Source organism: Castor canadensis, chromosome 14 (genome assembly GCF_047511655.1).
Source record: "Castor canadensis chromosome 14, mCasCan1.hap1v2, whole genome shotgun sequence".
NCBI classification, from domain to species: Eukaryota; Metazoa; Chordata; class Mammalia; order Rodentia; family Castoridae; genus Castor; species Castor canadensis.
The window spans coordinates 49425579-49449952 of record NC_133399.1 but is presented as its reverse complement, the minus strand read 5'-3'; the positions used below and the strand labels follow the sequence as shown (position 1 = coordinate 49449952).

The window sequence follows — 24374 nt, the reverse complement described above, 5'->3', positions numbered from 1 at the left end:
CTCTCCGGAAACAGATGGGTATTTCAGGGCCTGGTGCACATGCAAGGTTTGGGGGACTTAGAGGTCTCAGTGAATGGCGAATCCCAGGCTACACTTGGAAAGACCATGTTCAGAAACCATGTTCGTGAGGGGTAGTGAGGCTCGACGTTCACTGGAGGGTGAGGATAGGGAAGAATAAGTGCTTCAGGGTCCACTTTGCTCCCTTGCACATGGAGCGGAGCTCCCTCACCTGTGGCCTGCCAGCACTGCCTCGCCCCCGCTGGGCAGCGTGTCCCCCGTCACCATGCGAAATGTGGATGTTTTGCCTGCTCCATTCACTCCCAGCAGCCCAAAGCACTGTAGGGACGTACACAAATAGTGCTCAAGGCGACTCCAGATCTTTGTTTCTGCGCCTCTCATTTCATTCTCAGTTGGGTATAGTTCTTTTTCTTCTTTTTTCTTTTCTTTTTGTGGTTCTGGGGGTTGAACTCAGGGCCTGGAGTTTGCTAGGCAGGCACCCCACCACTTGAGCTATACCTCCAGCCACGACTGGCGTTTGAACTCAGGGCTTCAAGCTTGCAAAGCAGGAACTCTACCACTTGAGCCACACATCCAGTCCATTTTGCTCTGGTTATTTTTGGAGATGGGGGGGTGGAGTCTTGCGAACTGTTTGCAGGGGCTGGCCTCAAACCTCAATCCTTCCAGTCTCAGCCTCCCAAGTAACTAGGACTACAGTTGTGAGCCACTGGTGCCCTGCCTGGTTTCTGATTTCTGCATGGAGGGCTGTGGGCAAGGGGGAGCTCTGGAATGAGTTATTTGGAGTATGTGGAGAGGCATAAAGTGAGTAAGTTTTGGCACACAGAGTGTGTTTAATAAATTCTGGCACACAGGACTGGGGATGTGACTCAAGTGGTAGAGTGTCTGCCTAGCAAACACAAGGCCCCAAGTTCAAACCCCAGTACTGCCCCCCAAATGGGTCATACATAAGAGCTCAACAAATACTGGGCATGAGATTTCCAAATGTTCTTGGGCATATAGTGAGTACCTAATGAAAAATGCCCTCTGGGGAGTACTCAGGCTGGGTGCAGTCAGGTAAGGTGGAGGGGTTGGCCAGCACATAGTAGTTGCTTGGTAAAAGAGGTATTGCAGGACAAGGCTCATGGCTTAAGTGGCAGAGCACTTGCATAGGGCCCTGAGTTCAATATTACAATTTATATGAACACATAACATGTTCACAGATATGTACTGTCCCCCAGTAGGTAGACAGAAAATGGCACACAGCAAATAAGCTTGCACAAAGGTGCAAGTGTGGATTATTACAAAGCAGGTACCTAGTAAGTTTTGGTTGTGAACAAGTGCTTGATTCAGATGTGTATAGAATAGGGGCTTGATAAATGCCACTGGCGCTTAATAAATGCTAATCAACACAAAAGTGGTATTCAACAGTTGGGTGCTCAATAAATGCGAGGATGCAGTAGGTGCTTAATAAGGATTTGTTGGCTCAAAATACAAGCTTGGGGCTGGGCATGTCACTCAGTGGTAGAGTGTATGCCTAGCATGCACTGGGTTCTATCCCACCATCACACGCACGTGCGGGTGCACACACACATACACACACAAATTTAGAACAACAGAAAGTTCTCACCAAAAGGTGGTGGGTACACAGTAGTTGGTCAATAAAGGGTGGTGGGCATGCAGAAGGCACTCGATAAATGGCAGTGAACAGACAACCTCTTCTGTCCTAGCACTGAGTCTTTCACCCTGGGACTCACCTCCCCAGGGGGGATTCCTAAGCACAGGCGATCGACAGCTGGCATCCTCTCTCCACGGTACACCTGGAGGGTTCAGATCCCTGATAAGTGAAAGTGGGCTAGGGATACTCCCTCCCACACTCTGCCAGTCACATGTACCTTGGTCAAGTCCCTGAGTACCAACAAATCTCCTTGGGTGGTCCCTCTGGTCACCCGTTCCCGCTCCACGGCCACGTCCTCATCCTCCTCCCCTAGGGGTGGCAGCAGCTTTGGCTTGGGTCTGAGAACAGAGACATGAGTGGCCCCAAGGTAGGTCACTGGCCCCTACCACCCAACCCTAGTCATCACTGACTGTGGCAGGAAGTGGTTACGGTGCTGGAGCAGAAGTGTGAAGAGGAGGAAGAGGGGCCCTTGTACCACCATGGCCAAGAGGTTCTTGCCGACCACCTCCCATCGCAAGGGTGACTGGAATTTTCTGTCTCCTGTGGGGACAGGAAGGAGGGACTGGGTCTGTGGGTGAGTGGGGGATTTGGTGTCTGGAGCCCTTTCCAGGATTCTTTTTTTCTTTTTCTTTTTTTTTTTACGGCACTGGGGTTTGAACTCAGGGCCTTACACTTGCTAGGCAGGTGCTCTTACTGCTTGAGCCACTCCACCAGCCTGGCACCCTGGATTCTTTAGGGAAAGGACTAAGACCTGGGTAGGCTGCTCATCTGGGGTATAGTTGGCACAGGAAATAGAAGTATCACCACCTCGTTTATTTTGACCTCTTTATAACATGACCCTAAGACAGAATTATCTTTTATAACTGCTCTTTTTGCACTTCTAACCTGACCCAACCTTGGGGCTACCTAAGACCCCTGGTTCTTTCCCCCAGAAGCATTTTGTCACCACCCCATATGATCGACTCTAGGGTGGCACTTCCAAGGGCCAGAGCCCTACCCAACAGGAAGTTCTTACCCAAATGCTCAAAGGCATCAGCCATGGCCTGGTTCCGTACCATGTCAATGAGCCCTCGGCCCAGGCAGAAGTGAGGGAAGATCAGGAAGACCTGCTTCAAGATCTGGCTCACCTCCTGCAGCTTCTGTTCTGGGGCAGGAACAGGTGGGTGGGTCAGGGGCTGAGGCTGGTGCCCCCAACTCAACCCAAACCTCACAGAGTCCCACCTGATCAGAGAAGAGTTCCAGTACAAAGGTGGCCATGCTGCTGTTGATGCCAATGAAGAGGTTGATGCAAGTGAGCATCACATAGGCCGTGCTGGGCACGGAGAAGAAGAAGGAGGCTGGGTACATGAGCGGCGTGATTGACCAGCTGGGGGATTGCAAGGAGGACCCACCATGTGACTATGCACACTGGGTGGTCTCAAGGGAAGTGCAGACCTCCCCTCCCATCCTCTGTGCCTCAGGCCTTTATTCATGGGAAGTGGGACATGATGAGCTTTTAAAGCCACTTTGGCACAGCACTGCATTTGATCGCTCTTGAGGTCTCTGCAGACCTCCAAGTCCTCTTTTCAAGCTCCTGCACAGTCCCATCTCCCTCAAGAGCAGCAGGTGGGGGATAATAAGAGAAGGCTCTGAAGGACTTGGGGCCTCACCCATATAGCAGTAGCAAGAGCAAGAGGGCAGGCAGGTTTGCAGGAGCCACGTATGCCTTTTGCTGGAAGGCCAGGAAGATGAGCACCACAATGCACACTGCCACCAAGTAGTTACACTGTGTTGAAGAAGGAGTCATCTCATCAGCATGAAGAGGAAGGGTCTGCCATCTTCAGCCCTGTGCCCACTTCCACCCTCCACCTTTTTTTTTTTTTAATGCAGGGTATGGAACTCAGGGCCTCGTGCGTGCTAGGCAAGTGCTCTACCAGAGAGCCACATCTCCAGCTCAACCTCCCTGCTTTTTCATGCAGGAGAACATGAAGTCTGCCACCATCCCCAGGACCTTGCCCATGCCGTCTTGCATAAGCCTCTGCCAGACAGCTCCCGCACCATGTCCCAGACAAAGTTGCCAAGCCAGTAGAGGGTTGGGGGCAGGCCCCCAATGAGCTGCAGGTGTTTGGCTCGAGTGACACGCTCCTCGATGAGCACAAGGGTAAAGCTGGCTGGGACGAAGGACATGGCGAAGACCACACAGATGGAGATAAGGACATCCACAGAGGAGGCCATCCTGGGGGTGAGGGAGTGAGGGCTGCTCAGAGTAGAGCTGTGCATGCCCTGGAGGAGACAAAGGTCTGAAGGGCCACTTGTTGGCAGGGAGAGAGTATGGGTCATTTGGGGATGAGGGCAGGTGAGTCATTTGGTCAGGAAGGGCTGTACAGTTCTCTGATAGGATAAAAGTTGGGGAAGCAAGGATGTGCAGGCTGCTGGGGACGTCTGGAGCCTGCTGAGCCTGATGGTGTTCTGTTATCTTGCCCAGGGAACAAAGAGAGTAGTTCCTCTTCCCCATTTACACAGTGAGCGTGTGGGAGAGTTCAGATCCAGCCCCCACAACCCAGAACACTACCACCACAGACACGGGAGGATGGGCCAGCAGACTCACAGTGCAGCCTCAGACAGTTGCTCCTTGGTCAGGTTCAGAGGGTGGTTAAGTGTGGTGATGCTGTGGGCATGGCGGGCAGGGCCTGGGGGCAGGTGGGCACGTAGGAGTGCATTGTTGGCTCTATTGACAAAGGCCACCATGGCATGCCAGCCCTTGTTGTTGAACCAGATCTGGGTGGAGTGAGGGCCACAGGGTCAGGGCAATAGACCTGGACCTGACTCCAGCTAGCTACCACATGCTGCCCATAGTTCCTACCTTGATGCTATTCTGGGCATCCAGGCCAAGAGCCCACTCTGTGAGGTTGTTCAGAACTCGGTCCAAGGCCCCACCAGGCTGGGGGTTCAACAGTGCCCGCAGTTCCTCCACCATGCGGCCTACCTCATGCTGAGAGGGCAGGTCTGAGTCTCTGCCTCCCAATGAGAAACCCCCGTATCTGTGGGGCAATGGGAGCAGAGATGGGGCGGCTAAGAGCATAAGAAAGAAACAGGTGGGGGACCCCACACCAGGTCCCTCCTTACCTGACCTCATTCACCCACTTCTTAGTCTTCAGGCTGCAGGGAGACCAGCAGAAAGAGGGACAGGGATAGGGGACAGAGAGTGAGATGGGGAAAGATGGAGGTGCCAGGAGAACGAAGGGTGAGAAGCAGGAGGTGAGCATGGAGGTCACTGGGGAACTCCCAGCCCGCAGCCTCTGGCTGAACATCCCTGACGTCAGACTCCCCCCAACCCCAGCCAAGCAAGCAACGCCAGTGGCAGCTTACCCCTTGCGCACAAGGCTTGGGTAGGTTTTGACCAGGAAGTCAGTCAGATTCCGGCCTGTCAGATTCTGTACCACTTCTCCTGAGCTGGCCAAGGCTTGGGGTGGTGGGAGGCCACCAGCTGCAACTGGGCAGTCAGGCAGCAGGCGGCGGGCACCAGGCCTGCTGCACTGGCAGGCTGGGGATGGAGACTCTGGGGTCCAGTTGCCATTAACCAGCACTTCAGCCACATCAGCAGGAATCTCAGGGATAGAGAAGTAGCACGCAAGGCTCTGTGTGCACTCAGGAACCCTGCGGAGTCAGCGCAGACTGTGAGCATGGCCACGTGGGGTCCTGGAGACACAGTGGCTCCTGGCTCCCAGGAGCATGGGGTGCACCCACAACAGAGCCAAGAGGGGAAACTGAGGCCAAAGAGCAAACCAAAGTCAGAAGGGGGCAGGGCCCAGGCAGAGGGCCTCACCTGATGGAAGTGTTCTGCAGGTAGGGTATCTCCAGTCCTGCCTCCTCCAGCAGCGCCTCAAGCAGACGAACCCGTTCGGGGTCGTCTGGTGCGTCCTCGCTGTGGGGAGGGGTACAGAGTTAGAGTTCTGGCCTCAGGGCCCTAGTCCTCCTGCCACCACCTCCCTTCCCCTATACCCACCTGAAGAAGGAGACCTGGGCACCATACATGTCAGGACTGAGCCGCAGAGCCGGGTAGTGGCCAAAAGGAGGCATGATGAGGCTGAACACCAGAGCCAGGCCCACAAACAGGGCGGGCAGCACGATCTGGGGGACCAGACCATCAATTTCTGCCTCCATTCCCCCTCTAGGTTTGCCTGTACCCTTCCCTGCTCCTGCTCCCTGTGCCCTCAATAATTATGCATGGCGTTAAGTTGAGTCCCCCTTACCTGTGCAAACAGGCCTCGGCGGCTGCGGTGAGCCAACAAAAAACGCTTGAGAAGCAAGGCCCGGAGCTGTTGGCAGGTTAGCGCCCAGCCCTGTACCCGGTCTGTAGTGTCCAGCCTGAAGCCCTGTAAGGTCTGGGTCTCCAGGGATGACCCAGCTGTGGGGAGTGTGTGGGGGGTCAGTGTTCATTTTGTAGGAACCTGGGTAGGGGCCTTGGGGCAGGGAGGACTGACCTGGCTCCCCGTTTTCCAAGGCTGAGGCCTCAGGCAGTGTCTGGGGCAGGTAGGCAATACGGGTACTCAGATGATGCCCAGAGTTGACACCTGGAGATTCAACAGGGTGAGAGGCCAGGATTAGTGTTTGACTCTGGGGTCAGAGTCAAGATCAAGGGACCATAAATGGAGAGATCAGGATTCAGGGCTATATACTGGGGACAGACTCAGTGAAGGATTAGGAGTTGGCCTCAGGTCAGGTACAGCTCTGGACCAACGTCAGGAGTGAAAGGTCAGGGAGTCTTGGCCGCACCCTCTGAGTCTGTGTCCACAGCACAGTCTTCCACCACCTTCAAAAAGATCTGGGGAGACAGAGTAGGGGGTTCAGAGCTGGGGGCCCATGGGAGGGACCACTTGCACACTGTGTGTCCATTAGGCCTCCTCAGAGTCTCCTCCCTGGAATTCCCTTGCTGTCAATAAGCAAACTCTTATTCATTCTTCAGAGCCCCTTGTCCAGGCAGCCCTTGCTGATTCCGCACCTCCTCAAGGCTGGTGTCTGAGATCCCATAGCTGGTGAGCCTCAGTGTTCCCAGCTGTCCATCCAGTTCCTGGAAGAGTGCGGCGAAGCTGCCATCCAGGGCACCCTCATAGGGCAGGGCCAGCACTAGCTCGCTGGGCAGCTCCTCTACCAGCCGTGCCCCTGGCACCCAGCGCTGCACCAGGGCCAGGAGCTGGGGTGCACCTGGAAGTACGGGGATATATCAGAGGCCTAGCAGGTCAAGGACCCTCAGTTCCTGCCCTGCTCCTCCCTCCCCACGCTTCTTGGAGGAGGGCTGTTCCTTTGGGCAGAGATCAGGATTAAAAACCTGAGGGTAGGGTCAGAAGTGAGGGGGGCTGGTTAAAGTTGGGGTCACACTTGCCTCAGGGTCAGGGTCACTGTTCCAGCTGCATCCCAGGGTGGGGTCAGGGGTCCTTTGAGTTAAAACACTGTAACCCCCACCCATACTTTCGGGGTCTTTCAGCACAGCCCTCACCTGCCACACTGCTCTGGTTGCCCAGCTCCCTCTCCAAACTGTCCTTTGAGTCAGTGTTACCCTGCAGATAGAGGGGCAATGACTGGCATGGTCATCAGGCAGGACAGAGTTTGGGAGCCAGGGATCAGGGGCTCTCACCTTCTCACTGGTAGTCTGGGGCAAGGACCTCTTCACAAGTGTCAGGTAGTAGCCAGAGCCCAAGTGACGCCGCAGGAAGAGCGGAGACCCACAGCAGCACAGGCGGCCACCCGCCACCATGGCCACACGATCTCCCAGCAGCTCCGCCTCATCCAGATGGTGAGTGGAGAGGATCAGAGTGCGACCTGGGCATGGGGATCCAACCCACATGAACCATCATCAAGCCACCAGGTCTTTACCCACGCTGTGGTCTCTGCCAGGAATTTTGTAACCCATGCAGGACAGTTCCACTTGGCCCTCAAAAATCCCATAATGGCACTTCCTTTCTGACTTTTTCTGATCACAAAAGGTCAGAAACTTTTCTTGACCCCTCACGCAGAATCTAGGAGGGCCTTAGGCCACTTCTAACTCTTACCTTCTCGGTATTTCAGCAGCAGCTCCCAAATGCTGCGGCGGGATGCAGGGTCCACGCCAGCAGTAGGTTCATCCAGGATAACGACTTGGGAGCCACCCACAAAAGCAATGGCCACTGACAGCTTCCTCTGCATTCCACCTGGGACAGGGTGGCAATCTCAGCATGACCCTCCTTCACTATCCTCGTGGACCTCAGCGTCCAGGTCTTTGCCCAGGCTTCTCACCACCCTCCCTCCCATGGAGCTGGTGTCCCAGGCTGGCTCACCAGAGAGGTGGCGGGTCTGTGTGAACCTCTTGGGGACCAGGCCCACATCCTGCAGCAGACACTCCTGCTCCGGGCCTACAGCAGCAGCACTCAGACCCTTCAACTGGCCATAGAACCACACGTGTTCCTCCACAGTCAGCCTGTGACCAGGGGTGGCAAACAGTCCACCATGGTGAGCAGGTTCCTGGTGGTTGCCCAGTCCCACCCACCACAGCCCTTCAGGCACACCACACCAGGACGCACATGTCAAACAGCACGTTGTACTGAGGACAGATGCCCAGGTGGGGACGGATGGCTGCCATGCTAGATCGCACATCATGGCCCAGGATAAAGGCCGAACCTCCAGTAGGTGGGAAAAGGCCACTCAGGATAGACCTGGGAGTGCAGGAGTGATAGGGCAGCACCTCTCCACAGAGAGAAGGGCCACCAGCACTTACAGGGCACCTACTGCATACCCAGCCCAAAGCTGTTCCATGTCCCCATTTCACAAGGGAGGGAAACTTAGGCTCAGATGTAATAACTTATCCTATGCCTGTTGGGTGCCCAAAGTGAACTGAGGTTCCCGCCTCCACTGTAATTAATGACAGGAACCCTCTGGTCCTAGACATCTTCCCCACTGAATGGATATGGAAGCTCAAGCCAGAGAAGGGAGGGAGTGGCCGGCTCACAGCGTGGTCGTCTTGCCGGCCCCGTTGTGGCCCAGGAAGGCGGTGATGTGTCCCTTGTAGAAGTCCAGGCTGAGCCCACGTAGGGCTGGCTGCGCGCAGCCAGGAAAGCGCTTCTCCAGGCCGCGAACGGAGACTCCGGGACTCAGGCCAGGCGGCGCCTCTTCCACAAGCACTGTGGAGGAATAGCAGCGTTGGCTGCGGAGCCTGACGCTGAATTGATTGGAGGGACCTGTCTGGCTGGGGAGCTCCAGGGGACTTCAGCAGGTGCAGGGCCTGTGAACTGGGGAGTCCAGGGGATTGGGATTTGCGGAACCTGTTATTTTGTGTATGTGTGGGTGGGGGGGGGTAGCAACAGGAACGTTCAAATGGGGAAGTCGCTGCTAGGGCTCCTGGGGCCTCACCCTTTGGGTCCTGAGCGGCGGGGGCGGGGACGGGACCCTTAGGGAGTCCAGGCCCGCACCAGTAGCTCTTCCGAAAGGGGAAATTCCATGGCTCGGGGATCCCATACTGGCCTGCGGGAAGGTAAGCTTAGTTACGCTTGCCATCCTCACGTAGTGTACCAACCTCTGGCCATACATTGGAATCAGGTCATTCAAGTAGGAGGTGGTAGGAAAATGCTCCTAGGCATCTGCCTCAGTCCCCTCCCTCAAGGACAGACATCTATGCGCATGTTCCAGGAAGCCCCAGGCGAACACGCCTCCAGGTAGCAAAAGGCCCGGAAGCACCTCCCCACCACCCGGTCTTTTCTGCGCATGTGCGCCATATCCTGAAGCCCCGCCCCTGCTGGAACTTAACCTGGCCTAGGTGCTTCTAGGTACCAAATAGCAGGAAGGCCTCACCGCTCCACCCACCCTCCAGCGCACACTAACGTCCCCTCCCGGAACCCCTCCCCCTACAGCCCACCTGGGCACACGGCCTCCAGGTACCAGAGGAGGAGGCTGTAGAGCGCGGCGTCCAGCAGCAGGAGGCCAGAGACCTGCGCCAGGCTGAAGACGTCGGCCGCGGGCCCGATGCCTAAGTTGTGCCATTGTGCGCCCTCGCCCTGCTCTTCCAGCAGCGCTAGGCTCTCACACCCGAAGCCGAAAGCCACCGGCGACAGCAGGCTCTGAGGGTGGGAGAGGATGGGTCAGCGAGAGAGCACAGCCGAGGCCGTCCCCCACCAGACCTGCTTCGGTCCTCACCGCTGCCACGCGACCGCCCACGGGCAGTCGCTCCCGCCAAGCCACACACAGCACGTAGGGTAGGTATAGTGAGAAGTAGGCGAGGCCTCCGCAGGCCGCCGCAAGGTTGGCACGGGAAAAGAAGGCACTCAGCAGGAAGCTCTGGACCACGGTGGCTACCGCGAAAGCCGCCAGGAACAGAAAGATCACGACTGGATGGCTGTAGGGGAGGATGTCCCCCAGCTGTAAATGAAAAGGGAGCTCAGGATACGGCTCTGGGACTGAGCCTTGGGACGCGCGCACCGACACTGGGAGCGTCCTGCCTATATCCCTCACGCGCCCCCATTGTACAGCCAGGAAGGCCAAGGTACCCCAACCTTGAGCACCAGCACCAGCAGCGCGGCGCTGAGAAGGAAGGGCCCGAGGCAGCTGAGAAACCAGCCGAGCCAGAGCACTGCGCGACTGAGCCCCATAGCGCGCATCGTGTCGCGCAGCCGAGTCTCCTTTTCCCGCACTACAGCCTTCACGGTCAGTGCCACCGAGTAGATCCAAGACAGCGTCAGGAAGAGAGGCAGCGACCTGCTCAGTACACGCAGGAACCTGGGGCACAGGACACTGGGGTAGAGCTAGAGACCCTGCATAGCTATTCACCCACCCACCTGGAACGATCTTCGCCCTAGGATCTCAAGGCTCTGGCAGCCTGAGGGTTAGCACCCGCCCCTACCTCCTCAGAACTCAGTTCCAGCCTTGGAGTCCCAGCTCTCAGCATAGGCCACGGTCTCCCTGCGCCTGGAGAGCCTACACTCTCTGGGATCCTTTCTACTCCCTCTATAGATCACATGAAGTGATTCCTGTAAACCAGCTCACAGGCTTGTATGCATGAATGTTCCCCAGTGGAGCCCAGGCTCCATCCTAACCCGGGGACTAAGGGCTGAGGGAATGAGTGAGGAGGGGGCATGGAGCTCACACATCATCCACATAGCAAGGGTAGGGCATCTGCTGCAGGTAGAGGCCAGCGCTGGGGTTGGTGCCACTGAGCATGCGTACAGCCGCACTCTCCAGAAGGTCCTGCAGGTACACGAAGCCGCCCCACACGTAGCGAAGGTCCATCAGAGGATCTGCGGCAGGGCCGGGGTCCCAAAACCTTTGAGGGAAGGGATGAGGCTGTAGAGAAGGGGGCAAACTCCTAGGGCCTTGCCCATCGCAGCCTTAACTCTGCCCTTCCTTATATTACTACCCTTATACTTCTGTCGAAGCAATTACGCACCTGGCCAGTCCACTAATGCCTTCAACCTATACCATTCCCATCTTTTTTCCCAGGCCCTTGGTTACACCCCATCATGGCCTAGGCCACGCCCACCAAGGCTCCAATTGGTCTATGGAGACCTGGGCTCCGCCTGCTATTTATCAGTACTGCCCGGGTTCCGTCAATCTCCAATAGGCGAACGCCCTTAGCTCCACCCACCACATTCTTGGCCCCGCCCTCACTTGTCCCTGATCTTATTGGTCCTCGTGACGTCGTCGATGTCCATGCGGATCTTGACAAGCAAGTGGCCAGGGCGGAAGTCTGAGGCTGGCAGCTCTGCAGGGTTCGGGGAATTCTCTGGCCCCAGGAAAACGACGCCAGCCCAGAGGCGGCGCTCAGCTAGCAGCTGTAGGGCTCGCGACACCAGGGCTTCCTCTGAAGGTGCGGCCTCTAGTTTGTCCAGGGACACACACTGTGGGGGCATGAATCCCATGAGGAAGTCTGCCTGACCCTCAGACCCACCGGCGCCTCCCACTGGACCTGAAGCTGGACTGTCTTCCCCTCCTCAGGTGACCTCTACATGGTGGATCAGCTTCCCCCTCTGACCCCAAACAGCAGGCTGGCTTCTTCAGACCTCTGCAAAACCCAGGATGTGCCCCTGCTCAGGCCCTTGAAGTATTGTCTCTTCCCTCTGAATCCCCAGGACAGGACTGTCTCCACACTGTCATCATCACGTTGGTCTGTACCACTCCTCCCTGCAGAGGTCCCCAAGTGAAAAACCCCTCACCTCCATCACTTGGCCCAGTGTGCCCACCAGGCGCTCCACATCAGCATGGGCCTCCCGCCAGCTGTAGCCTCCTCTGCTGGGGTCCAGAAAGGATTTGACTGCCTCTATCTGGTCCGGGTCTCCAGATCCTGGCCTCCTGTTCCCTTTGTTCTGCATTTCCAGGAGCCTCTGGGGAGTGTCCGGTGAGGAGGGATCTCTCAGGCCCCCTGTTCATCCACCAGGGCTCATCTTCCCTTCTTGCCTTGAGTCCTACTTCTTACTTCCAGCCCTGGCTCAGAATGGACTCCCCCAACCTCCTCCCAAGTACTGAACCTCCATCCTAGTATATATACCTGCAGCATGGCCACATTCACACTGTTGTTCATGAAGGCAAAGAGCTGAGGTCCCAGCACCCCCCAGACCTCCTGGATGTCCCTCAGCAGAGCCAGCTCCTCGAAGGTCCGGTTCACCTGCAGTGGGGCAGGCCACAAGATCAATCCAGGTCCTGCCCATTCACCACCACCATCCTCTGAGGACCTCTGCACTTCCCCTGGCCTTGCCCATCTGTGCTTCTGAGCCTTTACACCCTGGTCTCCCTGACATTTGCAGGACACTTCCTTCTTTGTGCAGTTTTCATGACTCTGGGGCATGGCCTTGTCCCACCTTGATTGAGGATACTGGGTGGGCTCTGCCATTTCTCTCCTGCCCCAGTATCTGGCACCCTCACCTGGGCCATAAGCTGCCGGGTAAAATTGGTGTCAGGTGTGAACAGAAGTTTTCCGTGGATCAGTGGCTTCAGGCGCCTCCACAGCAGGTGGGACAGTGGGTGGTTGTCCAGAGACCCCATCAGCTTAGAGCAGGCAGGGCCTGGGATTGGGACATCATGAGATCCTGTTCCCTGTCCACCACCCCACTTTCCAGGTGGGGAAACCGAGGTCAGTCACTCACTCAAGCCATCAACAGGCAAGGCTGGTGCAGGCTCTGGGCCCACCAACTCCTTCAGTTGGCTGGCCTCATACCAGTTGAGGGAGAGACCGCCAGGGCTGCTAGGCCCCTTGGCACTGCAAAGGACTTCTGACAGCAGCTGCAGAGGGTCACCTGTTCCTTGGGGTCTCTGCAGCAGAGTCCGAAGCGCCACCAGACTGGGCAGTGCCAGGAACTAAAAGAGGTCAATGGAGGGTGCTGGCAACCTTCCCTCTGCAGCCTCCCACCTTTGAGACTTAACCAGGGCAGGGATCCAGCCAGAAGCATCTTCTCCCTGTCACCTTCCCACCTGGGCAGCCTGCCCTTATTGCTTCATGGGGAGGGGAATGGATGGGGTTTCTCACCTCCTTGACTAGATCTTGAGCAGCCTCCACAAAGCTGCTCATGGACTCCTGGGCTTGGCCCAGCACCCATGCCAACGATTCCTGAGGAGATGACAAGAGCAACCGTGAACTTGATGGAGGGCTCACTAGAGATCAAGTGTTCTGTCAAGTTTTCAGGTGGTCCATACCCTCATTGTTCCCACTTTACAAGCAGGAAAACTGAGGCCCCAAGAGGTGCAAGGACTCATTCACCGCCATGCCAGACACTCCCTGTCTGGGCACAGAGAGGACAAGGGATACCACTCCAGGTGCCAGAGACAGCCTAGAAGGTGGAATCAGACCCCAGCAGGAGCCAGGCTGGGGCTTCCTGTGGGTAGTGTCCTCAAGGGTCAGTCTGGCCCCACCTCACCTCTTCCAGAAGCGTTCCCAGAAACTCAGTGGTCATCGAGGGTTGCTCCTGTCGCCAGTCACTCTGTGGGGGCCAGGCTGGGGGGAGAAATGCATGGAAGCACAGAGTGAGGCAAACCTTGGCTTGAGATGCCCACCCCCACCCATATCCATTTCACAGTCAAGCAAGTTGAGGCTCAGTGCATCCCAGCCTCCTCACCTCTGCTGCGGGCGGTCCTCAACACGGGCATCAGCTTCCCCAGTGCTGCCATCGTCCTGTTAGCACTCGGGCTCCCCAGCACAGTGAGGGCATCAGCTAGGAGCCGGGAGACTCTGAAGAAAGAGAATCACAGGAGGCAGGGGCTCCAGCCGGTGCTCTCATGAGCCCCAAGCAGCTGGCCTGGCTCTTTCCACTGCCCTTGCTCACAGGGAGTCCTTGAAGTTGCTCAGTAGTCCTGGCTTCTCTCCAGGTGTCATCTGGGGGAAGCAGGAGTTGTTCACATTGCAAATGAGGCCCTGGAGCCACGGCAGTGTACCTGCTGAGGGCAGTGGCTTGTTGGGGAAGTGGCCTGTGAGAAGACACCAGTTCTGCATTGGTCCCCACCCATGTGCGAACCTCCAGCACCAGAGTGCTTCCCCCAGTGCCAGGTATTAGCCGCCACTCATGGGGTGTGGAGGGGTCCCTGTGGACAGAATGACCTATTGTCCCCTTCTGGTCCCCGGGGGACTTACATTCATGGTGCTCCAGTGGAGGGTGGGAGTGGCGAACAGCCACAAGGATGAAGAAGAGGAAGAGGGGCCACAACAATTCTACAAGGAGCTGGATCTAGAGGGCAGAGCAGGCAGGAGATCATGGTGCACCTAGGCACATCTACAGCCAACCCTTCCCTGACCTGCACATTCTAGTATTACCGGCTGTCTCCTGCGATACATGAAATTCTTCCAAAGCAGCAACATCAGCTGTGTCCAGAAGGCCATGATGACACTGAACATAGGGTAGAATGGAGGGGTCAGGACAAGATCAGGCTGAGGATGTGCTGCAAGCCACTCCCTGCCTCTCTCTGAACCTCATCCCTCTGTCCATCCTACCGCGCAGGGGTCTGGGAAGCTCCTTCAGAGATGAGAAAGAAATTCTCATCGACCATGAAGTAGACCAATAGGAGCCCTGCCCGTAGTCATCCCCGCAGCCGATTGGTTGCCAGGGCTCTCGCTTCCTGCAGTGCGGAAGGCTGGGGTTTTGAAGACCATCCTCTAATCATTAGGGGGTAGAGCCTCAACTTAATGTTTTTATCACCAGATGCTGGTCCCCGACTCTTCCCTGACCCGGGTAAGTGTTCCATTTGCCCAGCTGTACCACAGTGATAACAGGAACGAATATTTACTGTGGGGAACGTGTTATACGACTGGCTGGCAGAATTACACTGTCACTCCACCTTACAGACACGGAAAATGAGGCTCAGGGAGACGGGTGGTCTCTCTGAGGCAGCGTCCCAGTTCTGTTGGCCCCTCCTGTATTATTGATAGTTCAGAAGAACCACGAGATCCAGAAAATGAGTCAGGCACAGACTCCTGGAACCAGTGATTCCTGATCCCATCCTTTTCTTGGAACTGTCCAGCTATGGCCTAGTTCATTATACAGATAAAGAAACTGAGGCTCCTAGAGGAGTAGGAAGTTGCCAAAGGTCAACCCACCCATGTGGGTCTATGACCCTGGCTTTTCCTCCGGGATTATATTATAAGTGCGATTTAGGGGGGTTCGATTTACAGGAAGACGGCCTCATTTAAATGGGAGCGGCTTGGGGAAATTCCAGCGGGAGAGGTGCTGTAGGTGCTTCTTGGCAAAGGCCCTCTCAAGTGACCAGATGCCTACCTCCCCCTTTGAGAATTAATGGTTAATTCAGCAGCCCCCTTATACTCACGGGAAGGACAAGAAGGATGAGAGAGTGTCGAGGCTCGATCAGCAGCCCTAATTCCCAGAGAACTTGTCTCCTCTCACCCCCAACCCCCAATCTCGTGTTTTTGAGTCTCGAGCCTTCCTCCCCCTCCGTGTCCCTCTCACCGTTCCGGCTCCCCAGTTCTTGCCACCTTCTGTCCGCCCGACAGCGGTCGGGGAGGGTGGCCCCTTTAAGAGGAGCTCCGGTGGGGCGCGGCAGATGACCGCCCTTCGCAACTAGGTGCTGGTGGCCGCGCCCGAGTGCGCTCCGCCCTCGGCTTTGACTATTGGCCCTCGTAACCGCCACTCAGAACCGCCCAGAGAGGAAGCGGGATCACAGCGGGCTAGCGGTGCCGGGGTTTCTTAAAGGGTCCGCACGCTTCTTGCTGCATCACCTTGGGGTGACACTGTGCCCAGTTCTCCCCACGGGGACCGGCTTCGGGACAAGCCGGCCGGACTGTGGGGAACTTGGCTGTCTCCTCACGTTGCATAACTTCCTGCAATACTTTAAGTCCCCCCGTTGCCGGAGACCCCTCTGTCCCGTATTCCCCTGGGACCAGGGTCCTAGACAGAATCCAAAACTGGGATTCCCTTTATCTGTCTGTAAAATAGAAGCTCGATCTTAATCTTTCTCCATTCACTCGACAAACATTCCTAGGGTCCTACAGTGGTCCGGGTGATAGCAGAAGAGCGCGGGGCCCCCAACATTCTGTTAGTCATAACAGTTGCCCCGATTTTGAGGGAAAACTCCGAATGCTTCCCGCTGTGGAAAATAGACATGTTTCTCAAGATCGTGGTGAGGATGAAGGATGTGTTGAGCCACAGCTCGGAAGGGCCTGGGAAGGGTGCTAGTTGGTAAGGGGGGGGAGGGCGCTCTACGGAGAAAGGAGCTTGCCAGGGAGAGATCTCCAGACTGGGAGAAACCAGGAGCAGGAGCTTGGAGGCTGCCGGGTGGCGTAGGGCTGAGCTGGAGCTGACAGAGCAGGTGAGAAAGCTGGCTCTGCAAATCACTCTTTTTGCGGTGCTGGGGGTTGAACTCAGGGCCTACACCTTGAGCTACTCCATCCCTTTTTTTGTGATGGATAGGGGTCTCACGAACTATTTGCCTGAGCTAGCTTTGAACCACAATCCTTCCGGCCTTTGCCTCCTTAGTCGTTAGGATTACAGGCATGAGTCACCAGCGCCCAGCTCCACGAGTCATCCTCCATCCCACTCACCTGTGACTTTTGGACCCATTTCTCCCCTTCCCAACGCTACTCACAAGGCTTCCCTTTGCCCCTCCTTCAGTCCCTACAAGCCCCCCTACCACTATCATCGTCCCGGCCTCCAGCTGTCTCAGGCAGGCACCTTCTCTAAAAAGATTTTTTATTATTATTACTTTTGGTCCACACTTGGTATTTCACATTATCTCAAGGTCTAGGGGCCCCAGGTGCCAGCTCACAAGCAGTACTTGGAGGGGACAGTGTGGGTAGAGTAGTAGAGCTGGCCAGGCATAGGTTTTTAAAACTCACTGAGGGCCCAAGGGAGGGGACAGATGTGGAGAGATGTATGGCTTTTTAAAATTTCTTTCTTTCTTGGTACTGGGGTTTGAACTCAGGACTTCAAGCTTTATTAGTCAGGCATTCTACCGCTCGAGCCATTCTGCCAGACCCAGATGTCTGGCTTTGCCTCAGCCACTTAGAACTCTATTGTGTGATCTGGGCTTAAGTTTCCCCACTGGACCACTGGGAGGGGTCAGGGCTGTCATTCTGAGGGTCCTAGAGAAATCCAGTCTTCAAAATACTTTAGGGCAGTGGCATTCCCCTCTACCATTGCCACCCTATTCCCCTAAAAAGGAAAGAGAGAGAGAGAGAGAGAGAGAGAGAGAGAATTTTTTTGATTCTTGAAAACTGCTTGAAACTTCTGTGGTACAGAAACCACAAACTGATGGGAAAGAGATGAAGAAACCAGAAACCATCTGGGGCTGGTCTGCTGCCTTGGTCCTTCCCTGCCCAGAACTGGGCCCCATAGGCTGCTGGGAAATTTGCTGCCTGCCTTGTCAGACAGGGTTCCCCATCCCACCGCCCCTACCAGTGGCTCAGTCCTGCTAAGAGAGGGAGTTCAGGGTGAGAAAAAGCGGCCCCAGAAGCCTCCTGATCTTCATCCCACCTAGCCACCCCCAGACCTCCAGACCCTCTGCAGGTAGCATTGAACATGATTGTTTTAAAAAAAAAAAAAAAAAGACAAAACCCACGAATCCAAATGGGGTGCTGAGGTAGGGAGTCGGCACCCCTGGGGCTTCAGTAGCCGGCCTCCTCCTGGTAATAGGAGGGATACTCTGAGCCCTCCCCAGGGCAGTCGGTGGCACCCAGTGGAGCCCCGTCGGTTGGGCCTTGTGGGCAATACTTGGGGTCATATATCTGCCGCCCCAGGCCAAAGACCTGGCCACTCTGGTTGGCTCCCTGTGTGTAGCCCATCTGCAGGGACATGGAGGAGTTGTCACACTTGTCGGTCCCCAGCTTGGTGTCATAGATGTGCCTCCGGGTCCCTGGAGCAGTCATGCCCACCTAGAGAGGGAGGAAAGGGCGTCAGGGTGCAGGGAAATGTCCCCAACTCCTATGCTACTTAGCATTCTTGGGGCAAAGTCCCTACGAGCCATTCCAAGCCATCTTGGCTCAATCCTGATCACTCGAAACCAGAAATTGTTCCACTCTTTCCATGCCAACCAAGTAGCTCCTCTGGCTAAGGCTGAGGGGTCCTGGGGATCTGAGGGCTCCAAAACCACCACCCGGACACAATCTGGCCGGGAACTGAGAATCCCAGAATCTGAATATATCAGAATTGGGTGGACCTCTGGGTAATCGTGAAAGGGAAACTAAGACACAAGAATGGGATCCTCATTTTCCCAGGTTCACACAACAAGGTAGAAACAGAGCTGAGAGCAAAATCCAAGGCAGAGACATAAGCAGTAGGGAAATCCAAATATCTCTGGGGACAGACATGGCAAGGTGGTAGGGGTGAAAGTTGGGGCCTGGGTACCTAGATGGGGCTCACCTGGCTGGCACACTTGTTTGTTCCCATCTGGAGGCTGATGGTGGAGTGGTCCATAGGTGGCAGGATGTGGTTCTTGGGGTCATAGAGATGCCGCCTGGTCCCATAGGCCGTCATGCCAGATTGGCTGGCACATTTGTTGGTGCCCATCTGTGGGAAGGTGGGTGGGAGAGATCAGGCTGCCCCCTGCCAGGCTGTAGATGCTTCCTGGAAGGTAAGGGTCCCCCCACAGGGCTGTAGAGGACCTGTGTCACATGAGAACCCTTGAGGACAGGGGACTGGTACCCACCTGCAGCCCAATGACACACTGGCCAGCCTTCATGGTGGCGTCATCAAAGTTCCGCTGCTGTTTCTCTGAATACTTTACTCCAATGTCCACACCACTGTGCAACCCCTTTGTCTTGGCCTGAAGGGTGACAGGGGCCAGGAAGATAAGAGTGGGATGGTGGGGGGACCTTTGATCTAGACCCAGACTGTGCAACCTGGGAAGGCATGGGGCCAGGGACATGACATCCTTCATCCCAGCCTCCTCCACTTTCTAGTTGCTCTAGCAATTTTGGGGGAACACCCTCACCTTTTCTTCCAACTTCCGTCACTTCCTTCTTCCCAACCTCTCAAGCTACCCCGATCCAGGCCTGTCCAGGTCACTACTATGACTTCTCACCCAGATGTCTGTCCTGCCTCCTCTCTGGCCTTTGGGCATCCCACTCCCCACAGGACAGTCAAGGAAATTCTGGAAACAGCATGCCTGGTACAATTTCCTGACATAAACCTTTCCTCCTCTTCATCCTCCAACACTCCAAGCCAGGACCTTCTGTTCCCTCCACCGCAAACACTGTTCCAGCCATTCTCCCAATCTAAGTTTGAGGGTCACCAGAGCCTAGGCACCAATCTAATTCTCCTTTCTCCTTCAAGGGACATTTCACAATATATAGAATATTTATAAAGCATAAAAAATGATTTGCTCATCTTTGTTTCCTGCCTGTGAGTCTTAACAGGGTTCCCCGTGTCTGTCTTGGTCCACAGCACCTAACACCATGTGGGTGTCAGAAGTATTTGCACACAAAGAAATGAAGAACTTAGCCAGGCTCATGCCTATAATCCTAGCTACTCAGGAGGCAGAGATCAGGAGGATTGTGGTTCAAAGCCAGCCCAGGCAAATGGTTCCATGAGACCCTATCTCAAAAAAAACCATCACACACACACACACACACACACACACACACAAAAAGGCTCAAGGTAGAAGCCCAGAGTTCAAGCCCCAGCACTGCAAAAAAATAAAAAAGAAATGAAGAACCTGTCCACATCAACACCCGCCTTGCTGGGTGATTCTGGCACTGGGCCTCACCTTGCCTGCCAGCGCAAGAAGAGACACCTGCACCTGCGTCATGTTCCCACTCTCGAACAGGTCGTTGGCCTCAAACAGGTCCACAGGGTTCATGCCATAGCTGACCATGGCTTTGATGAAGTTGGAGAGGTTTTCTAGCTGGGTGGAGGCAGGGGAAGGGCAGTAAGTGGATGTCAGTCTATCCATTTGTTAACCAGGACCCCAGTCCCATCCTCCACCCACCACCACTCACCTGGTGCCAGTTCTGCATGGAGCGGTTGATCTTGGGGACAGAGCCTGGCTGCAGCTTGTTCATGAGTCTGTGAGGACATAAGGGGTGGAGACAAAACATGAATGTCCATTAACATCAGGGAAGCCTCAGAGACCAGTCTTGCCTTCAGTCAAGCTCATGCCTTCCTGGGCAACCTCGCTGCCTTTCCCCAGCCTCAGTTTCCTTTCTTGTGAAGTAGTCTTCATCCATCAAGAAAGCCAAGCTTTCAAACTACTGGTGCTAGAATATGATGTGAAACCAATGATTTTGAGGAGTTTTTAATGTGCATTTTCTAAATGGAATGTCTGGGAGGCAGAGATCAGGAAAATTGCAGTTCGAAGCCAGTCTGGGCAAATAGTTTGTGAGATCCTATCTTGAAAAAAAACCTTCACAAAAAAAGGACTGGTAGAGTGACTCAAGGTGTAGGCCCTGAGTTCAAACCCCAATATCACCAAAAAAAAAAAAAAAAAGGAACGTCTGTGTGATAGTGTAATAGCACGCAAAAAGGAAAGCCCTCCAGCAGCTTTACCAGCTCTTCTGTGATGCTTACTGCCAGGGTTCTAGACAAAGCCATAAGACAAGAGAAAAGAACAAGTAAGGTGCAACAGTTAGTGAGAAGTAAGCAAGCTTCCAACAGCACGTGTAGTGTGCCATCCTCTGGGCAGAGCACTTGTTGTAGTGATGCATGTGTGTGCACGCACACTCACGTGCATAAGATAACCCCATCCTTCAGACCCTTCTGGAAGTCGGGGCCAATGGACAGGCCTGTGAGTCCCTCGATCCAGCTGCGGAGCTCAGCCTCCTTGTGGGGATCATACTTGGACAGGAGCTGAAAAACAGAGGGCACAGGAATGAGCTGGACCAAGGGCACACCTGCAGAAACCTCCTGATGGAGTGAGGCCAGAGAGACTACAAAGAAAAAGAGACATGGAGTCCTCACCTCACCCAACTTCCCACCTCACCCAAGCCTGACACATTCAGAACTCTCACTGAAGACAACCAGATCCAATTCACCGAACCTGGCAGCAGGATCTGAGCCCCTGGCCTGCCCAGCTGCTTGTGATGTTACAAGTGACATTCACCACACTAAGCACTGCAAAGTGCACAATTCACAATGCTGTGCAACCACCATCTGTGTCTAGTTCAACGTGCCACCACCCTAAAGGAAACCCTGTCCATCAGACCATCACCCGGCACCTACAAGTCCACTTCCTGTCTCTGGATTTGCCTATTCAGGACATTTTCTAGCAGTGCAGTCACACATGGTGGGGCTTTCTGCTTCTCTCACTGAGTGCAACGTCCTCTAGGTTCCTCCACCATATTGTAATGTGTCAGAACTTTGATCCTGTTCATGGCTGAGTGATGCTCCCATGTGTGGATGGCCACCCTGTGAGTGCCCATTCGTCCATCCGTGGACACTTTTGACTGTTGTGAATAGAGCTGAAGTAGATGCTGTGTACAGGTTTTGTTTGGCTGTTTTCATCCTCCTGGGTGTATACCACGGAGTGGAACTGCAGGTCACATGGCGATTCTATGTTCAGCTTATTGAGGAACTGCCAAACTTCTGTTCCTGGAACTAGCCACACTGGTTCCTGCCTCAGCGCCTTTGCACAGACTATCCCTGCTGACTAAGATATTGCCATGGCTTGGTCCCTCCCTTCAATCCAGGTGTAGATGGTCCTTCCCTTCCCTGACCACACTGGCTATGATAGCCCCCTGCATGCCTGCCTCCCAGCCTGCTTTATATTTCTTCTAGAGTTTACCTCTGTCATTACATGATGGCTCCTCCATAAGCCTCACCATCAGCTTGCAGCTGGCTCAACAGGGCTCCAGGTCCCTCCCAAATGCACACCCACTTTGCACACCCACCTGCCCCACGGCAGCCTCAGACCCAGAGAAAGCTGGTTGGGGCAGGCCAGTCCCCAGGAGTCGGAGGGACCTGGGCAGGTGTAGAGGTGGGCACCATCATTCTAGGGTGGCTCTCAGGGAGGCAAAAAGAAACCAGTCCCTGGCCCTCAGCCAGGCTGTAACATCCAGCTTGGGGCTGGAGAACCGGCCCCTTTCTTCTCTTCTCCTCTCCTCTCCCCAGAGGACCACAAAAGCAAAGAACTGCTCTTTGCAGGCCAGTTCCTTTGCCCAGCTCCCCAGATGACTGTGAGCCTTCTGAGCCTCAGTTTCCCCATCTCCATTTAGAATGATTTGCATAAAGCTTTCTTGACATGAGCCCATTCTGATTCCTGCCTATAAACCCTAAATCCATGGGATTAGGGCCAGGCAGGGAGACAAAGGCAGTAGGAGGCCGCTGCTAACCCGATCCCAGGTTCCCACACCAGCAATGCCCATACAGCTTTGTCCAGCAGGAATGAGAAAGGGTGGGGCAGGGGTCACACCCAGGGGCCTTGGGAGAGGAGTGTGAAGCAGTCAGGCTGGTAGGGATGTCACACATTCCTGGCCCAGCTGCGCCACATCCCTCCAGGGGGCCAAGGACCAGGGCAAAGGCGCCTGGCCTGGCCCCGCCTACTGTGGCCACCTCCCTCCAGCTGCCCATGGCCTTCAGCGCATTCCTGGCAGTTTGTGGGGAGAAGGAATGCGCTGGGTTGCCTCCCTGGGTAAATCGGGACCAGCTGTTCCAAGGGGCCTAGACCCTCAGCCAGGATTGCACTGTATGGCTGCTCTGAGAGAGCTGGACATGAGCCAGTTAGGGAGTAAACTGAGGCACGGGTCAGGCCGAGAGAGAGGTCTCAGGGACTTTCCTCTAGAGTGTGACACAAGCAAGATGTTGGTGCCATGCCCATTATCCAGCCTGGTAAACCGAGGGCTGATATCACCCATCAGAGCAGGGACTGCCCTGTTCCCTTGCCCCATCTCTGCAAGGGTGCCCCACCCTCAAATGTGCTCCCTCACTTCTGCCCACAGGGAGATGTCCAGACTCCCCACAGAAACCAAGGGCCATAAGGTGCTCCATCCGGATGGAGCTTCAGTTCTAGCTGGGCCACTAGCAAGCTGTATGGCTCTGGGCAATCTCTGAGCCACAGTGCAAAAGGAGACCTCAACCTACCTCTAGCAGGTTCAGATGTCCCCCAAAGTGGGGAACAGGGCACTGAATGGGGCACCCAGGGCCCAGGATTTGCTGGTAGACCTTAGCCTCCCTTTTTTGTGAAGGCTTGTCCAAGGCTCTGAGAGGCTTCTACATCATAGATGTGATGTAGAAATCCTCCATCCTGTCTGCCGTGGGAACCTGACAACTGCAATCTTGGTGTCCTCTGCATGCCCAGGCACATTGCCCTGCTGTAGCATGTGTGCCCACATTCCCAGGTGGTTGGAAGGTGTATGCATGGATCCAACTGAAAGGGCCCCAGACTGTCAGGCCTTGCCCTTTCCTCCCCTCCAGTCTGGGATCAGAACCCTCTTCCCTGTGTGTGACCCTGCAGAAGTGTCAGCCCCGCTCTGAGCCAGACAAGAAGTGTCTCCCTCTGGCCCCAGCCTGTGTTTCCCATGACAAACCCCACACATTTTTGGATCACGCTGTGAGGTCCTCTTTGCCATCCCTTTAAATTAGTGCAGGAAGACTTTGGGCAGGAGGTGTGGCTCAAGTGGTAGAGCGCCTTTGCCAGAGCAAAGCCCTGAGTTCAAACCCCAGAACTACAAAACCCAAAAAACCCGAATGAGATCTGACTGCCTGGGTGGGCCCTGTCTCTAATTTCCTCCTCGGCGCCCCCTCCCAGGTGTGAGAGGTCAGGAAATTCCTGGGGGGCCCACGCCTTGCACAGAAAGCCGCAGCCCCGCCCCCTTCCCCTCCTGAACTTGTGGCCCCAAAAGCGGAAGTGTGGCCAGGTGACGGGGAGGGGACCCACCGGGCATTCTCGGGCCTTGAAGTCCTGGAGGGACGCAGAGTCAGGAGTGGGCCGGGGGGCTTCGATCTGGGGGGGCAGGGCTGGGGACGGTCAGATCTGGCTGCTCCTGGATGCTGGGGAGATGGGGGGTCCCTCTCCCCGGACCTCACGGCTCCCCTGATTTGCCAGAGCTCCGCGGAGCCCCTAAATCATGCAAGTGTCAGGGAAAAGCAGGGCTACCCTCGCCCCAGCCGGCGGGCGACCCTCCCGACGTCGCCGGGCTGCTGCACGGGTCCGAGCACGCGGACGGCGGCCCGCGGGGCCCCGGCGCCCACTCACCCGGTTCTTGACCTCGGCCGAGAGCCCGTACGACGGCCCCTTGTTGAACTGCGTGGAGCTCATGGCTGGCGGGAAGGCGGCGCGGGACCGGACCGAGCCCGAGGAACCGCGGGCGGGACGGGCGGGCGGACGGGGACGCGGG

At 55.7% G+C, this 24374-nt stretch overlaps 2 protein-coding genes and 1 long non-coding RNA gene across 11 annotated transcripts in view; 1 reads left to right on the top strand and 2 right to left on the bottom strand.

Moving 5' to 3' along the window:
- Positions 1-16636, bottom strand: part of Abca7 (ATP binding cassette subfamily A member 7) — a 19898-nt gene extending 3262 nt beyond the window's left edge. For 2 of the 9 annotated variants that reach the window (XM_020175094.2, XM_074054499.1), the window contains exons 1-41: positions 15559-16636; positions 14412-14484; positions 14232-14325; positions 13927-14068; positions 13720-13832; positions 13522-13598; positions 13134-13214; positions 12754-12964; positions 12533-12672; positions 12159-12275; positions 11827-11994; positions 11282-11511; positions 10761-10937; positions 10171-10393; positions 9815-10036; positions 9537-9738; positions 9035-9145; positions 8634-8805; positions 8209-8340; positions 7966-8105; positions 7702-7839; positions 7287-7471; positions 7149-7209; positions 6654-6856; positions 6428-6476; positions 6136-6225; positions 5905-6059; positions 5658-5782; positions 5478-5576; positions 5021-5308; positions 4778-4810; positions 4515-4692; positions 4260-4429; positions 3710-3887; positions 3322-3437; positions 2894-3038; positions 2688-2811; positions 2083-2212; positions 1890-2010; positions 1752-1814; positions 230-336 (exon numbers count right to left, since the gene is read on the bottom strand). In XM_020175094.2, coding sequence (XP_020030683.1) covers positions 230-336; positions 1752-1814; positions 1890-2010; positions 2083-2212; positions 2688-2811; positions 2894-3038; positions 3322-3437; positions 3710-3887; positions 4260-4429; positions 4515-4692; positions 4778-4810; positions 5021-5308; positions 5478-5576; positions 5658-5782; positions 5905-6059; positions 6136-6225; positions 6428-6476; positions 6654-6856; positions 7149-7209; positions 7287-7471; positions 7702-7839; positions 7966-8105; positions 8209-8340; positions 8634-8805; positions 9035-9145; positions 9537-9738; positions 9815-10036; positions 10171-10393; positions 10761-10937; positions 11282-11511; positions 11827-11994; positions 12159-12275; positions 12533-12672; positions 12754-12964; positions 13134-13214; positions 13522-13598; positions 13720-13832; positions 13927-14068; positions 14232-14325; positions 14412-14477 — 5576 coding nt within the window. In that variant the 5' untranslated portion in view covers positions 14478-14484; positions 15559-16636. Of the gene's footprint in view, positions 1-229; positions 337-1751; positions 1815-1889; positions 2011-2082; positions 2213-2687; positions 2812-2893; positions 3039-3321; positions 3438-3709; positions 3888-4259; positions 4430-4514; positions 4693-4777; positions 4811-5020; positions 5309-5477; positions 5577-5657; positions 5783-5904; positions 6060-6135; positions 6226-6427; positions 6477-6653; positions 6857-7148; positions 7210-7286; positions 7472-7701; positions 7840-7965; positions 8106-8208; positions 8341-8633; positions 8806-9034; positions 9146-9536; positions 9739-9814; positions 10037-10170; positions 10394-10760; positions 10938-11281; positions 11512-11826; positions 11995-12158; positions 12276-12532; positions 12673-12753; positions 12965-13133; positions 13215-13521; positions 13599-13719; positions 13833-13926; positions 14069-14231; positions 14326-14411; positions 14485-15418; positions 15531-15558 lie in introns of those variants that run through there. The other 7 variants (XM_074054496.1, XM_074054498.1, XM_074054493.1 and 4 more) reach the window with 6 other exon arrangements.
- Positions 14727-21519, top strand: LOC141416850 (uncharacterized). Its single transcript, XR_012441423.1, has 2 exons — positions 14727-14826; positions 19489-21519. It is a non-coding gene; the product is annotated as an uncharacterized lncRNA (long non-coding RNA).
- On the bottom strand, positions 16781-24374 carry Cnn2 (calponin 2). Its single transcript, XM_020175097.2, has 7 exons — positions 24233-24374; positions 20768-20889; positions 20043-20109; positions 19811-19948; positions 18752-18868; positions 18466-18612; positions 16781-17978 (listed from the first exon to the last, which is right to left on the bottom strand). Exons 1-7 carry the CDS (start codon positions 24293-24295, stop codon positions 17712-17714), a joined length of 921 nt encoding a protein of 306 aa, XP_020030686.1. The 5' UTR covers positions 24296-24374; the 3' UTR covers positions 16781-17711.

Excerpts from the sequence above, each read along its gene's own strand:
- Cnn2 (XM_020175097.2), bottom strand. The coding sequence starts at position 24,295 with ATGAGCTCCACGCAGTTCAACAAGGGGCCGTCGTACGGGCTCTCGGCC. Across the intron at positions 19,949-20,042 it reads CCATGCAGAACTGGCACCAG|CTAGAAAACCTCTCCAACTT; the intron begins GTGAGTGGTGGT and ends GCCTCCACCCAG. Across the intron at positions 18,613-18,751 it reads AGTGTGTCATTGGGCTGCAG|ATGGGCACCAACAAATGTGC; the intron begins GTGGGTACCAGT and ends ACCTTCCCACAG.